The 15494-nt window shown below is 31.6% G+C and overlaps 1 protein-coding gene across 2 annotated transcripts in view; it reads left to right on the top strand.

Annotated features, from left to right (window-relative positions):
• Positions 1–12909, top strand: part of LOC108366905 (uncharacterized) — a 13588-nt gene extending 679 nt beyond the window's left edge. The window contains exons 2-3 of one of the 2 annotated variants that reach the window (XM_017621392.1): positions 11122–11281; positions 12313–12909. In XM_017621392.1, coding sequence (XP_017476881.1) covers positions 11191–11281; positions 12313–12575 — 354 coding nt within the window. In that variant the 5' untranslated portion in view covers positions 11122–11190 and the 3' untranslated portion in view covers positions 12576–12909. Of the gene's footprint in view, positions 1–11121; positions 11282–12094; positions 12249–12312 lie in introns of those variants that run through there. The other variant, XM_017621391.1, reaches the window with a different exon arrangement.
• The last annotated feature ends 2585 nt before the right edge of the window (positions 12910–15494 follow it).

Raw genomic sequence — 15494 nt, 5'->3', positions numbered from 1 at the left:
CTTATTTTTAAATGTAGTCTGAAACCACTTCTGTTCTTGACACGTCCGTTATGACCACCTCTCGATCGATTTTCTCGACACCTGGGTTCCAAGCACATCTAATTTTTTTTTGTCAACTTATAGACGGATATACTATTCTACACGGATCTCCGAAGGACCGAAAAAACAGGCCGATTTCCAGTTAACGGCCATGAGTCTATTGTCGATACGGCCAAAGGTGGACTGCCTTTATAGCGGATCTATAAGAGCACTCTGTTCTCTAAAGTGGAAGGTCAACTTACTGGGAAAATTCCAGCAGTACAATCGCGGTAATTCCACAGAAAATTTTTTAAGACGATATTGCTTTATTAAATTTGTCGGACTAAAGAGTGCTGTGACGTAGCTAGGTTCGATTATTGATTCGAACAACAACCAAAAAAAAAGCTTATTTTCTAGTAGCCCTCGCCCTTTAGAACGCAATAGCAAAAAGTTTGCGCCCAAATATATTTTAATGTTTATAGAGCGCTGCTGTTACATATATCTGTTAGGAAATTTTTGAAAATAAATTTTCGACAAACCTTAAAAGCCGGACATAAGTGTCTGTTAGCATTTAAAATCTTAATATAAAGCAGATTGTTTATATTCGAACTAATAAATGCTAATTATACGGAGCTATTCTATTTTGGCGAATGGCTGTCTACATAGTTAAACTTGTACGTCACACCAAATAATCATATTTTCATTTGCTGTTTTATAATGAATTTTTATATGTATTCAAAATATTCGAATTAAATACATACCTATAATTAACAGATTAAAGAACAATCTGTTGTTTTGCGCTAATCGGGTTTCTTTATTATTTGTTAAAATCTATGGCACTTCAATTGAGAGGTTCTTCATTTTTGAGGAAAATTTTTAAAACTAACTTAGGTATCAGAAAATTCCACCTCATTAACCTAAATTGCCGGTTTTTTTGTCATAAAAATATAGGTGAGATCATCGGGTCTTAATTATTTCACGTAAAAATTAATCGAGCACGCAGCAGAACCATGATTCTTAAATATTTAGTTTCCAGACATGTCTGATGTTGAAATAAATTTCCGTTCATGATTGCAACAAATGATTTTGTCAAATTGTAAGCTCTCGAAGACGACCTTATTTATGTATGTACGAGTGCATATACATACAGTGTCGAACAAAAGTATTGGCACAGTGAATTTTTCGCCATATATGCAAAGTTTTTTTTTCTAATTTATTTTCGATAATTTTTTATAAAAATTTAGTTCATTTTACAGCAGAAAATTCATTCAATTTGCACACTAATTTGCAACTTTTTATTCAGATTTTGTAGAAAAAGTGTAATTATGCAGTTTTATAATCCATTCAATTTTAGTATGACAAAATGCGAGTTTAAAGTTCTTAGGAAATCGCGTTGATTTTTGGCAAATTTTTTAGTGGAAGGTGTTGCTCATTTTCTCCATACAAAAAATAATTGTCGAATTACTTTGTATGGAAGAATTTGCGTGAAAAAAATTACCAAAAATCAATGCGATTTTCTGGCTACTTTAAACTTGCACTTTGATATAATAAAAATGGATGGGCTATAAAACTGCATACTTAGAATTTTTCTAAAGAATCTGAATCTGAAAAAGTTGCAAATTAGTGTGCAAATTTAAATAATTTTCCTGAGTTTTGCACAATGTTTAGAGATTTTGTTATTATGATTTCTGGTGTAGAATGAACAATATTTTTATAAAAAATTATCGAAAATAAATTAGAATAAAAAACTTTGCATATATTGCGAAAAATTCACCGTGCCAATACTTCTGTTCGGCACTGTATGTACATATGTACATACTATGTATGCATGTATATCGAGCCCTATTTTCGATTTTATCGTAAAGGCAATGTCACACGATTGGGCACAGTAATAAAACACTGGATGGCTTTGTAATAGTTAGCTCGTATTTTTGTTTGTTTTATGACCTACTAAAGTTTTCATGTATATAAGGGCAAAGGTGAAGGGAAATATGTAGATGAAGAAAATGATAAACACAAAATTGAAATCAAAGTTAAATATAACGAAAAAGATGAGGATGAGGATACCGATAAAAGTAAACATCAAGATAGAGGAAGAAAGATTAAAATAAAGGTAATTATAGAGAAAAGGATATAGATAGAGACACATAGACTCAATCTGAGAATTATTTTGGGAATTTCAGGATTCTCGGGACATATCGATATAACAATCGATATTTTTATCGGTTTTGTTATCGATACTTTTTTCTATTTTGTTATCGATATTGTTATCGATTTTGCCATCGATATTTTCGGAACTTATCGATATAAAAAGCGATATTTTTATCGATTTTGTAATGATATTTTTAAAGATTTTCATATCGATATCCTTTATCGATATTGTTATCGGTTTTGTTAACGATGTTGTTATTGATTTTTTTACCGAATTTGTTATCGATATTTTTATAATTTTTTTTATCGATATTGTTGTCGCTGTTGTTATCGATTATTTATCGATTTTGTTTCGATATTTTTATCGATTTTTTTGATCGATACATTTATCGATTTTGTTATCGATATTTTTATCGACTTTGTTATCGCTGTTAGTACCGATTTTTTATAGATATTTTTGTTGATTTTCTAATCGATTTTGCTACCAAATATTATTATCGATTTTTATCGATTTTGCTATTGAGATTTGTATCAAACTTGACGTCGGTTTATCGATCTTTTATAAATTTTATTATCGATTATTTATCGATTTTGTTGTCGATTATTTAGCAATTTTGCTATCGATTTTGTTATGGATTTTTTATCGACTTTGTTATCGATTTTGTTATAGAGGATTTATTGATTTTGTTATCGATTTTGTTATCGATTTTGTTATGGATTTTGATATTGACCTTTTTATTGATTTGGTTGCTGATTATTTATTGATTTTGTTATCGATATTTTAATCGATTTTGTTATTGATGTTTTTATCGATTTTGTTGTCGATATTTTTATCGTTTTTCTAATCGGTTTTGCTATCAATGTTATTATCGATTGTGCTATCGAAATTTTGATCGAATTTGTTATCGATATTTTTATCGGTTTTGTTATCGATATTTTGTTGGATGTTACTGTTGATTTTGTTATCGATAGAGTATAAAGATAAAAATGAAGAGAAAGGAAAACAAAATAACATCACTGTAATTAGAACGAACAGGGGTAGAGGGATCTAGATAGAAACAAGTGAGAAAGTCTAAATTCGGGCGGAGCCGAACATTAAATACCCGGCGCATGTATTAAATATATCGTCGTTCAAAGTTCAAAACCGCGTATCAACAAAATGCTAAACCGCGTATGTGAAGTTGTAGATACTTTTTTCTAGAGCGTAAAAACACTAATATTTCAAAATGGTTCTCTTTTTTATAAAGCAATCGCATTTATGGCTAGTATATTTCAGGATGAATGGATAAGGATTGAGCCAAGAGCTTGTGTGAGCAAATCCAATTTTTGGCAGCCAATGTCAGTTACGCGGCTTTGCAGAATGACGATACGCGGTTTTGTACTTTAAACGATGATATGTTTTTTCACCATTCCGAAACCTACCGCTAGATGGTAAGCCGGGGTGTATCAATTTTGAGTAAATTAGCGTCCTTAAATTTCGAAATGTTGCAGTTTCAAGCATTTCTGAAATTTACCGTTATATGAAAAGCGGCCGTAATTTTAGTTCGATATCAATAATTTTCAACGTTTTGCTTTTATGTGGCAAGTGCAATAAAAATACCGAGTTTGGTACAAATTGGTAGAACGGTTACCGATATACATATATGTGATCATAAGTGGGCGGTGCCACCCCCATTTTCCAAAATTTTGCCATAAACGTATTTCTTGGTAAAGAATTGTTGCAAGCACAAATTTTCAATATCTCGATTCATTTTGGCTGTTACAAACAACCGTTATGTGAACAAAATTAATATACCCTTGTGCACAAGTGCGCTCGGGTATAAAAATACAAAAAATAAAACCTTAAGCAAAGGCAGATGTATGTACATATATTAGTTATAAGACAAAATAGATATATAACGTACATCTCACTTCTCCAGTGTGACCCAGGCGCACTTAATTTTTTTTCTTATCGAAATTTGCTCATTACACGTCCGCACTTTCTTTCCAGACTCCGAGATTTTACAGCACGATAAACTTACCTCAAAACGAATCCATCAGATGATGCAGTGCACTCCAACATTTTCTGCGCATCGGCTCTGAGCGCATAAATATTGCCTTTCATTTAGGAATTAAATTCCACTCCTGCAACTGTTCGAGCACATTCGCACTAACCTTGAGTCCGTCCTCGCTTTCAAACATTTTATATATTTAAAAAAAATTAAAAGTAGTAATCTTTTTTAATAATCCAAAACATTTTTTTTATATCCGCCGGAACACAAAAGAGTGGAAAATATGTGTAGCTACACGGTTAAAAATTTCGGTTTTAATTTTAAACTTTTTGATCTACATATGTATGTACATATATGACCAAACTAAATTTAGTTTCAAATACAAAGCTTCCAAGATTAAAAAAGAAGAGAACACATATGTTGGGTTTAAAATAATTATTACAAAATTTTATTTCGGTTTAGATTTTGAACAAAATTGGGTTGAGTTTTGGTTTGGGACTTTTCTCGGCTGCTTGCACTAAAATTTAAACCAGAATATATTAAAAATGCTAAAAAGTACTGACTGGTTCGAAAAGTAGACTATAAAAGATTAAAAAAACAGTAGCCCCAGCTCAGTTTAAAAATTTAACCCAAATTTTTTACCGTGTATATATAGAACGGCACTAAAATTTTTCCTCTTCCAGCAAAATCAGTACACTTTCCGAAAAACTACTTTTACTTTTACTTTTTATTATCACTGAATTCTAAAAACACAAAAGCAAATCATAATATAATATATTTGTCAATGTTATTAACATTTTATTTTTAAGATTTTTATTGAGCTTTGTACCACGATTGTTTATTAGGAAAAATTGAAAAAGCAACAAAGTCTAAGTGGTAGAAGTTATAGCAGCTATTTCGGAGATCACCACATCTCCCCATCAGACTACTTTTTTCTAGACTTCAGCAAAAAAAAGATATTAAAAATAATATAATATATACATATGTATATCATATTACGGTGACCATTCGTACCGCTTTTGGCGGGACAGAACCGATTTTGAGGAAATTGTCCCGCTGAATATTTTTGAATAAGTGTCTTTGGTTATGTGTTATTCTGTCAAACTAGTGCTCTCGCGCTATGTTGTCTAAATTCTTTTAAGGTCTTTATAATTCTTTGTTGTTTTTGTTTTTTAATGGAACGATTCTATTATATTAAAAATATAAAAAATTATATTAATTTCTCGAAAAAAACATGGATATAAAAAGTATAAGCTGTAGATACAGTGGCGAAAATATAAATAGGGAAGCTATTCCTCTCGATTATTTAATTTTTAGTATTAATGTTTATTATTTTTTACGAAAGTGTTGCTCGTTATCTAACAAAGCAGCCGTCAGTGATTTGGGTCCTGATAACCAAAAAGTATGGAGTTCGATGCAAGTTACTACGCAGGAACCTTTTTTCAAGCATCCTTCTGATGAGACCAAACTAACTTTCGTTTTCGCTGATGAGCCGCATTTAATTAAATTACTTCGAAATCACTTTGTTGATGATGGCTTCCTTTTTAATACGACTTTCCTGACAAAAGAAACCACCACCGAACTTATTTCTCTATGCGACGCCGATTTATCTATCAATGGTAATGTTAAATGTAAAAGGCGCTGGTATAAAACATAATGGGTTTGAGAACGATATTATATATTTTGTTTCCTTATTGAGTGCACTGTCCTCGGATTTTGAATTTTTTTGTGGCAAAATGTTTTGATAGTTAATCGTACTTTATTGGAGTCTTCTAAACTCAATAATGTCCCACGTTCTCCTAGATTACTTCCGGTTAGAAGGCCCCAATTAAGTAGGATCAATTATGAAAATCTTTGCCTAATTTTCAACTTTCACAGTAAAAAGACTACATAACAGAAGGCGAAAATAGATAACATCGTAAAAACCCAAGAATGATAGAATACAAGATTGCGCCGATCGGAGAGGATTTTTGAGAATAACTTGTGTGTGACGTCACACTGGTGCAATTGCGAGAGAGAAATGCCAAAACGCGAGCAAGAATGGAAGAAGAAGAAAAAATGTTGCAAGGAAAACGTAAACAAGTTGCACCAGTGTCATGCAAACAACGATTCTGTCAAATTCGTTAAGAGAGGAATAGCGGTCCGAGATCGGCGCAACCTTTGTATTCTTTCAATCGTGGTAAAAACCATGGTAGTGAAATATGTTGAAAGTATATTTCCGTATGTTTTTTTATTTAACAGCGCGACAAAAAGTAAACTACGCCACTAAACTTTTTTCGCATACTACTGCTTCGGCTCTAAAACGGTGCGCCCAACTTGGTTTAGCCAGGAGTTGCGAAAGCAAAGCATATGGCCTATCACTTTTGCAGCGAAATTCTGTGCTAGAGGAAATGAGCCATATAGTGCAAAATTTGTTCCCTCCCCGTGGAAAACTTATACCTTTTCAAAGGGCAATCCTGCAAGTAAATAACGCACTACCAATTTTGCATAACTACCTCAAGAAAATTATTGCATGATTTATATTCTAACAAGCAAGTTAAACCAGGACTGCGTTGAAAATTTTTTAGTGCGATACGGGCAAAAGGAGGGCTACATGATCACCCTTTACCACTACCTTTACCACTCTACCTACTAGGTAACTTTTTCCTGAACTCCTTTAAAAGTTGTTGTTGATATCAATTATTAATTCCAAACTAAGTGTATGCTTGGTCTGTTCTAGAACGAAACGAAAATATTTTATGTGAGCAAGCAAATGTTGAGGGCCTCAAGCGACGATCTAATCCAGCTTGATGAGAAATTGTCGAGGTAAAATATTTGCATTGCAGCTGTTAAATTTTTTTTTTTTTAACTTTTTAAAAAGCTTTCAGAGGAACATGAGGTCGAAGAATTCATAAGGCCACTCGGAGATGTGGAATTTGATGGGAATGAAAATTTTGCAGGATATATAATATTTAAGATGGGGTTGTCGGAATTTGGCCATAGAACACATGAAAACCAAGATCTAAATTATACATACGAAAACTGCTTATCAGAGGGGGGACTTTATAACCAAATTCCAGTTTTTTTTTAATATTTTGGAAGATTTAAACACAGTTTTTATCAAACTGAGCCAAATATTTTGCAAAAAGTTATGAGCAATTTGAATGTTAATTTGGATCGAAAGGTTATAAAGCGATTTTTTTTTGTGGAGAACATTTTTCAGAATTAGTTTTTTAAATCGTAAAATTAAGGAAAACAAAATTATATACGAAAATAAGAAATTGAAAAAAATGACAACTTAACGTGCTATTAAGTATCTATTAATAAAACATCTGATAATTTTAAAGAACCTTTATCTTTTAATTTAATTGTAAGCAGCGCACCTAAAGTATTTTTTTTTATTAAGAATACAATACTGTAGGATCAGTACCACTACTGAATTTTTAAAATGGATAAAAATGTATGCCACCATCAGCAAAAAAAAAAAATATTAAAAATCAACGGGATTTTGTAGAAACTTGCACTTTTGTTTAATGGACTGTAAAACTACAATCTTAGAATCTTTCTAAAAATTCTGAATTTAAAGATTGTGCTGCGTATTCACAATATTTAAAATTAAGCGTTTTGCCAATATTTCTCACGGCTTTTAATGTTCCATTTAGTAATTTTTTAATATATAATGTACTACGTGATTTTTTGTTATATATATATTGGCATTTTATACTAAATTTCTATATTTTATGATTGTGCCAAAACAGGATGAATTGTGCTAAAAGTGCCTCTGAGAATGAATGTGCTAAAAATGGCACTATTGTGCCTACTTTTCCATCACTGCTATTATCAGCCATAAAAAGCGGCAAAGTACAGCTGTAGCCAAACTATTTTCGCACGTGTTTCACATGTACATACATTCCTTTCTCATGGTGTCTGCTTTAGGGTTAATATTAATAGCAATCATAAGCAATCGAATTTGATTGCATGCTTTTAGGCTCGTTTTAACTTCTCAGCATTATTTAACTTGTAATCATTAATATCTTGTAATAACATACTAGTATTAATACATGTGCATATATATGTGCTTTGAAATCTCACTTTAACCCTAAAAGTGTCAATTAATTTTGTCCGAATTATCTTCATCAATATTTCACCCTTAATTTAATCGACTTGATTGCAGCTTGGCAGAAAATTGCGAAAATCATAGGATAAAGTTAGCGGAAAATACACTGTAGCATTTATAAATCAGATCATAGTTAGATGCATTTGTATGTTTAAACATACATGTATGTATGTATGCAGGTATAAAATCATTTATATAGGTACAATTTACCGCCCCGCTTTTAAAGTGGCAAATAATTTGACAAGTGCAACCCACAATTATTGTTACTTCTTTTCGCTTTTAATTCTCTATTAACGGTGACTCGGTGAAGTGAGGGTAGCTATTTGATTTGCCGGTTTTCGCATTTCGATTTCGATTAGGGGGTGAACGGTTGCTGTTACATACCCTTAATTTTGACTAACTCGATTACTTTGTGACTTGTGCATGACACAAGTGCTACTTAATTTTGTAGGCGTGGCTGGTTGTTGAAAGAATTCGTAATTTTTAAAATATTGCTAGATATACATATGTATATACATTGGGGTGCGTTTTATTCGGCGACTATTTATTTATTTTATTTTTTTGTGACTCCCTTTGACCCGTACTACCTCGCTGGTGGGAGTCAGAGTTACGCCGCAATGGACACTTTTGTAGAGCATTCAATTTTGAAGAAAAACCACCATTGACCATGATTACTTAATTGTCGCCACTTTGAATTGAAACTCTGGAATCACCCAGTAATTTTTTGGAAGCATGAAAAACCAGGAATGACCCAAAAGAAATGTTTTTCTGAAACCTAGTAAAAGAGCCAATTATTTTAACTTGCAGACACCAATGAACGGATTTTGCAGCGAAATCGCGATAAAGATATGTATTTAAACGACAAACGGAATAGGTTGTTGTAGGTTAGAAAAAAAAGTTGTTAGAGCTGAGTTCCACACACTCGGGTTTGATCAGGACGAGCACCCTAAAAAGTTAAACATTCTAAAAATATAATTATTATACAAAAACCAACAAAAACAACAACCGCATGATCGAGTGTTAATTGCAGCGGAATAGCTGCACTTGATTGTAGTTGGTTTAGCACATGAGAAAACGTAGCGAACTTAGCTTAGTGGGTAGTCTATTGGCTTTGGGCGCTGGAGTCGTTGGATCGAGTCCCAGTGAAAGAAGTCTGATAGGGAAATGTGGTGATCTCCGAAATGGCAGCTATAACTTTTACCAAAATTTAAATTGCTTTTTTTGTTTTNTTAGTGGGTAGTCTATTGGCTTTGGGCGCTGGAGTCGTTGGATCGAGTCCCAGTGAAAGAAGTCTGATAGGGAAATGTGGTGATCTCCGAAATGGCAGCTATAACTTTTACCAAAATTTAAATTGCTGACTTTTTTCCAAAAATAATCTTTATTAAAAGCGGTCTCAAGCTCAATAAAATTGTTTAATATAATTGTTATAAGGCCATAAAATAACAAAAGCAAAAAATTTTGCTAAAGAAAAAAAAGCTCCCTAAAAATAAATTTAATTTGAATTAAATATACATATATATTTTTTTAACAATAAAATCTAAAAATGAAGAGAATTAAAAAAAATAAATAAAATAGGTGCCTAAAAATTAAATTAAATAAAAAAACTGTCTTAAATATAATCTCAAAATTAAATAAAAAGTAAAACAAAGGCACGAAGAAAAGCTAAAATAAGTTCGTATATATTAAATAAAGTTAAAAAGATAGTATTCTTTTTCAATAAATAACATTTTTCATATAAAACGGCCTCAAGCTTAATAAAGTTGTTGAATTTTAAGAGAATAAAATCTACGAATGAATAGAAAATTTGACAAAATAACGAACACAAAATTTACTTAGAAGTGGAAATATAAATTTCTAAAAATTAAATGAAATTATAAAAAAAAATTCTTCTTTTTAAAACAATAAAATGATTTAATTAAGAAAAGAAAAATAAGATAAAAATAAGTAAATAAAATAAGTTACTAAAAAAATTAATGAAACTATAATAAATGCATACATATACATATATATATATTTTTTTTTTAATAAGGTCTAAAAATTAAGCAAAAATTAAATTAACAAAAAAAGAAAATTTGATAAAAAAAAACGATAAAAAATCAATTGAAAAATTCTCTCTCCACTGCACTCAAAAAAGTCACTACGAAAATACGTAAAAATGATGAAGATAAAAAAGCCAATCTGGCAACCCTATCTGGTCCCATTTGAAAATGCCTACAAAAATCGAGGTTTTTATAAATAACATTAGTTTTTAAAATTACTTTTTCTAAAAAAATCACCTCAGATGATAGAAGTGTTAAAGCTTAAAAGGCCTAGAAAAAAACTGTTTAAAAATTTTATCAATGCAGTCGAAATAATGAGATTTTTGAGGTACATATTTTAAAATCAGTCTAGCTCACCTAAATCTTCATATTTTAGCGACACATTTTGGCAGAAGTTTAAATATAAAAAAGGTTAAAATAACACCGGTGGAAAACCAGCAACTATTTTTGGTGTTGCATCCTTATTTATATAAATAAAATAATTGGTAAAACCTTTTCCAGCTGTGTGGCGTGAGTTTAATGCACTTATGTCTGCCTACACAGCTGTTTCATATGTATTAACCAAGTTCAAGGTTTGTATAATTATAGCAAATAAGAATAAAATATTATAAAATGCAATAAAAGTGTAAACATTTTTGTCCAGCGCTTAGGCCGAGCTTCTGCTTTAATTTTTCACGTGTTATTTTTGTTTTGACCAGCTGGAATTAAGCCAAGCATCTTTTGTCGATACGCCAAGCACAAGCACACTCGGATGCTGCGCCCGCCTGCAAAGATATGAGCAAATATTTGTAAAAAAAAAAAATTGTTCATACCACCTTCTTTACAGCTACTCAGCGCGATCCTCATTCAAACGATAATTCCAAGAAAATATTCATCAATCGTAAGGGATACGAATATGGAGACAGATGAGCAGTCAAAATATCGTAAAATTTTACATATTTTGTTTTTCGTTCTAATTACTTGGGCACTTGTTACAACTTGTGAGCGTGAGTGAAAATATATAANAAAAAAAAACGATAAAAAATCAATTGAAAAATTCTCTCTCCACTGCACTCAAAAAAGTCACTACGAAAATACGTAAAAATGATGAAGATAAAAAAGCCAATCTGGCAACCCTATCTGGTCCCATTTGAAAATGCCTACAAAAATCGAGGTTTTTATAAATAACATTAGTTTTTAAAATTACTTTTTCTAAAAAAATCACCTCAGATGATAGAAGTGTTAAAGCTTAAAAGGCCTAGAAAAAAACTGTTTAAAAATTTTATCAATGCAGTCGAAATAATGAGATTATTGAGGTACATATTTTAAAATCAGTCTAGCTCACCTAAATCTTCATATTTTAGCGACACATTTTGGCAGAAGTTTAAATATAAAAAAGGTTAAAATAACACCGGTGGAAAACCAGCAACTATTTTTGGTGTTGCATCCTTATTTATATAAATAAAATAATTGGTAAAACCTTTTCCAGCTGTGTGGCGTGAGTTTAATGCACTTATGTCTGCCTACACAGCTGTTTCATATGTATTAACCAAGTTCAAGGTTTGTATAATTATAGCAAATAAGAATAAAATATTATAAAATGCAATAAAAGTGTAAACATTTTTGTCCAGCGCTTAGGCCGAGCTTCTGCTTTAATTTTTCACGTGTTATTTTTGTTTTGACCAGCTGGAATTAAGCCAAGCATCTTTTGTCGATACGCCAAGCACAAGCACACTCGGATGCTGCGCCCGCCTGCAAAGATATGAGCAAATATTTGTAAAAAAAAAAAATTGTTCATACCACCTTCTTTACAGCTACTCAGCGCGATCCTCATTCAAACGATAATTCCAAGAAAATATTCATCAATCGTAAGGGATACGAATATGGAGACAGATGAGCAGTCAAAATATCGTAAAATTTTACATATTTTGTTTTTCGTTCTAATTACTTGGGCACTTGTTACAACTTGTGAGCGTGAGTGAAAATATATAAATGCAGTTTAAAATTTTTAAATAATTTAGTTCTTGTTTCCAAGTAGTTTCTGCACGCTATTTGAAGCCCACTTTCCGAACGGAACTAGCGTATCCAGTAGAACCGATACTCGAGGAACCGGCAGTCGAGAAGCCGCCGCGCAATGATTCAATTTTCTATAGTCCAATGGTGGAGTTTAAAAATCGAATAAAAGAACTCGAATTAGAGGCTAGTGAGAAGAAGAAGCGACGGAGGTATCGCGCGGGCCCATCGATCCTTTATGAAGTGAATGTGCAAAGTAATGAATTGCAGGATGTGAGCTATATGTAAAACATATTAAACTAACTAATTGGTACCTACTGACAGTGGGTGGGTCCAAAATTTCGCTGGTTTGGCAATTCTACCGAACCAAGAAAACAATTGCAAAGGTGTTTTTCTATAGATGAGGAGAATTTTTATGATTTAAAAATTGGTTGAAAATTACGACCAAAATCGTCGCACAAAATCGAATATCTCGAAAAGGAGAAGAGATAGTGAAACAATTTAATGGTGTTTTAAAGCTTTTGAGACGGAAAATTCAGGAAAAATAATTTCGTTGGATAAAGAAATTGTCTTCACCTTTAAAATGACCTCCAAAAATATAAGGTTTTCAATTCTTTTCCTTTTGTGAAAAAAAAAACCAAAAATAAAGATTTTACTTTTGAAGGGAATTTTAAAGATATCTTTGAATGAAAAATTACTTTGACTCCAAACCTGACCTTCAAAATTTAAATTTTTGTTTTTTTTTCTCATTTCCACCTTAAAACAGCATGCAATGAACTTTTAACAAAAAAAGTTAAAAGGATTGCGTGATGCAAGAATATCAAAAATATGTACCCACATACATATTTAGAAGTTTTACAAAGTTCACTGCATACTGGTTTTAGGCCACAAAATGAAAAATCTTAAAAACTTCTATTTTTGAGGTTCTTTTTAAAGAGACTATCTTTCCTGAATTTCCCATCGCAAAAGCTTTAAAATCCCGTTACATTTATTTCGCTATCTCAAAAATAGAACACTGTGCGTGGTTGAAAAATTTTCAAATTGTTGGAGTTATTTTCGTATTTTGTTTTACTTTGTATTTGAAATTAGACTTTGCAATAAAGATAAATATGATGATGAAGAAATAAAATTTAAGATAAAGGCGAAAATGAAAACAATGAGAAATACATAAGAATTAGAGTAAAGAGAAATTAGAGAAAGGGTAAGAAAATTTATTGAAATTTTTCGAAAGGAATCGAAATGAAAAAAAATTAAGTTATCGAAAGATATCATGTTACCGAAATTTATCGAATCCTCGATGTTTATAGTTATCGAAATTTATCGAGTTATCGCAACGTATCGAATGATTCAAATTAAACAATGTTTATTAAGTTATCGAAATTTACGGCTACTTAAGGAGCTATAAAAATTTATGGGATTATCGAAATTTGTCAAGTTAATGAAATTTATAAAGATATCGGGTTTGTATTAAAATCGGATGTATTAAGATTATTTAAAGAGTTACAAAAAATTTATCGAGTTATCGTAATGCGTCGAGTTCTTTCTATATATCGAGTTATCGATATTTACTGATTTAATGAAATTTGTCCACTTGTCGAATTGAAGGTTTTGGAATTTTCAAAATATATCCAGTTATCGAAATTTCAAGGTTATATAAGTTTATCGAGTTATCCCTGCTTATTTATCTTGTTAACAGAGTGTAACGATTTGTCGAACTTTGTCGATTGCTTTCGAAAAATATGGAGCTACCAAAATTAACTGACTTACCGAAATTTATAAATGTATCCAATGTTTATGGAGTTATCGTATTACATCGATATATATAAATTTTTGAGATATCGATATTTAATTAAAATTATCGAAATTTGTTGAGTTATCGGATTTTGGTGGTTTTTTAAATCATTGAATTATCGATATGTAAAAAATCGTCGAATTTTATAGACAAAGTGGAATGCATCGGGTCAATTCCAAGTCCATCCAAAGTCCTCCAAAGACCTCCAAAGATATAAAAAATTGCAGTCACGTTTTAGTTCCTAAGTTAAACGATGTGCTAAGTTAGAAAACCACTCCAATGACCCTTAAAAAACTAGAAAAACACGGTCGATATTCGACATTGACTGGCATTCCTAGTTTATTTTTATCCCCGTGTGATCTTTATTTTAAATTTATAACGCTTTTTTGATGGCGCTTTCCACCGTTTCGCATAACCCGAGTAATGTTTGTTTCCCAATTTTTAATTGCGAGTGGCTTATGCTTGAAGATTTTCTACTACATACACGAAAAATTCTGTCTTTTTATTGAATTATTCAATCATGGACTTAATGGTATATTCTGGTTACTGTACATACATAAAATACTTACTCGTACATGTGTATGCAATTTTGGAGTCCACAAGAAAGTAATGCAATTCTGATTGGCTGTAAATTGAACTAAGAGATGCAATTTTCTTGTCTCATGATTCAATTAAAGTTTTCTTGAAGTTAAGGTCAGTGAAAACTAATGGGAGTGGTATACGTGGTACACAGTGGTGGAGCTGGAAACAATTTATAGGGGGTGGCACTGACTTTTTATTTAATTTAACTGCAGTAGTTTTCCGATTTGGCAAACACAATAATTGTCAGTCTAATTCGTTTAATCGGTTTTTTCTTTAAATGGAGTACTAAATTAAATGATATCAAAAAATAATAAAATTATATAAAATTTATGTAATAAATACCAACTGAGCTACAAGCCAGTTGCAACTTGGATTTTATTATACTAACATTTANGGGGGGGGGGGGGGGGGGGGGGGGGGATTTTATGTTACATTTATTAACTGAGACTTTTCGATTTTTTTTTAGTTCTACTTTGCTGCTCTTTGTACTAAAGATTTAATATAACCATATACAAATTCAAAAGTCGAGCTTAACTGGTCTCTTGCTAATTTTATAAACTTAAAAAAAATATATATTAATCAAGTTCGTTGAAAAATGAAGGCCCCAGTGAGCCACTATATCGATAAATTGAAGCCATTGATATATGTAACTACTGTGTTTTTCTTTGGTAGGATGTGGTCGAATCTAAGGGAATTTGCATTGTCTGTGTGTGTGAGTGTATTCAATCCCGAGTTTTGCCCTCTCGTTCGCGCACTCTGGGCAACGTAGGCAACCCATGTGCGGGATGCGGTAACCAATCCGAGTAGAGCCTTGGGTCATGGCAGAAATGGAG

This window comes from Rhagoletis zephyria, unplaced genomic scaffold (genome assembly GCF_001687245.7).
Source record: "Rhagoletis zephyria isolate East Lansing unplaced genomic scaffold, Rhagoletis_zephyria_1.1 Rzeph_scaffold_02442, whole genome shotgun sequence".
Taxonomy (NCBI): Eukaryota; Metazoa; Arthropoda; class Insecta; order Diptera; family Tephritidae; genus Rhagoletis; species Rhagoletis zephyria.
Note: the sequence above shows the minus strand (reverse complement) of the source record. Positions and strands in the feature narration are given on the sequence as shown.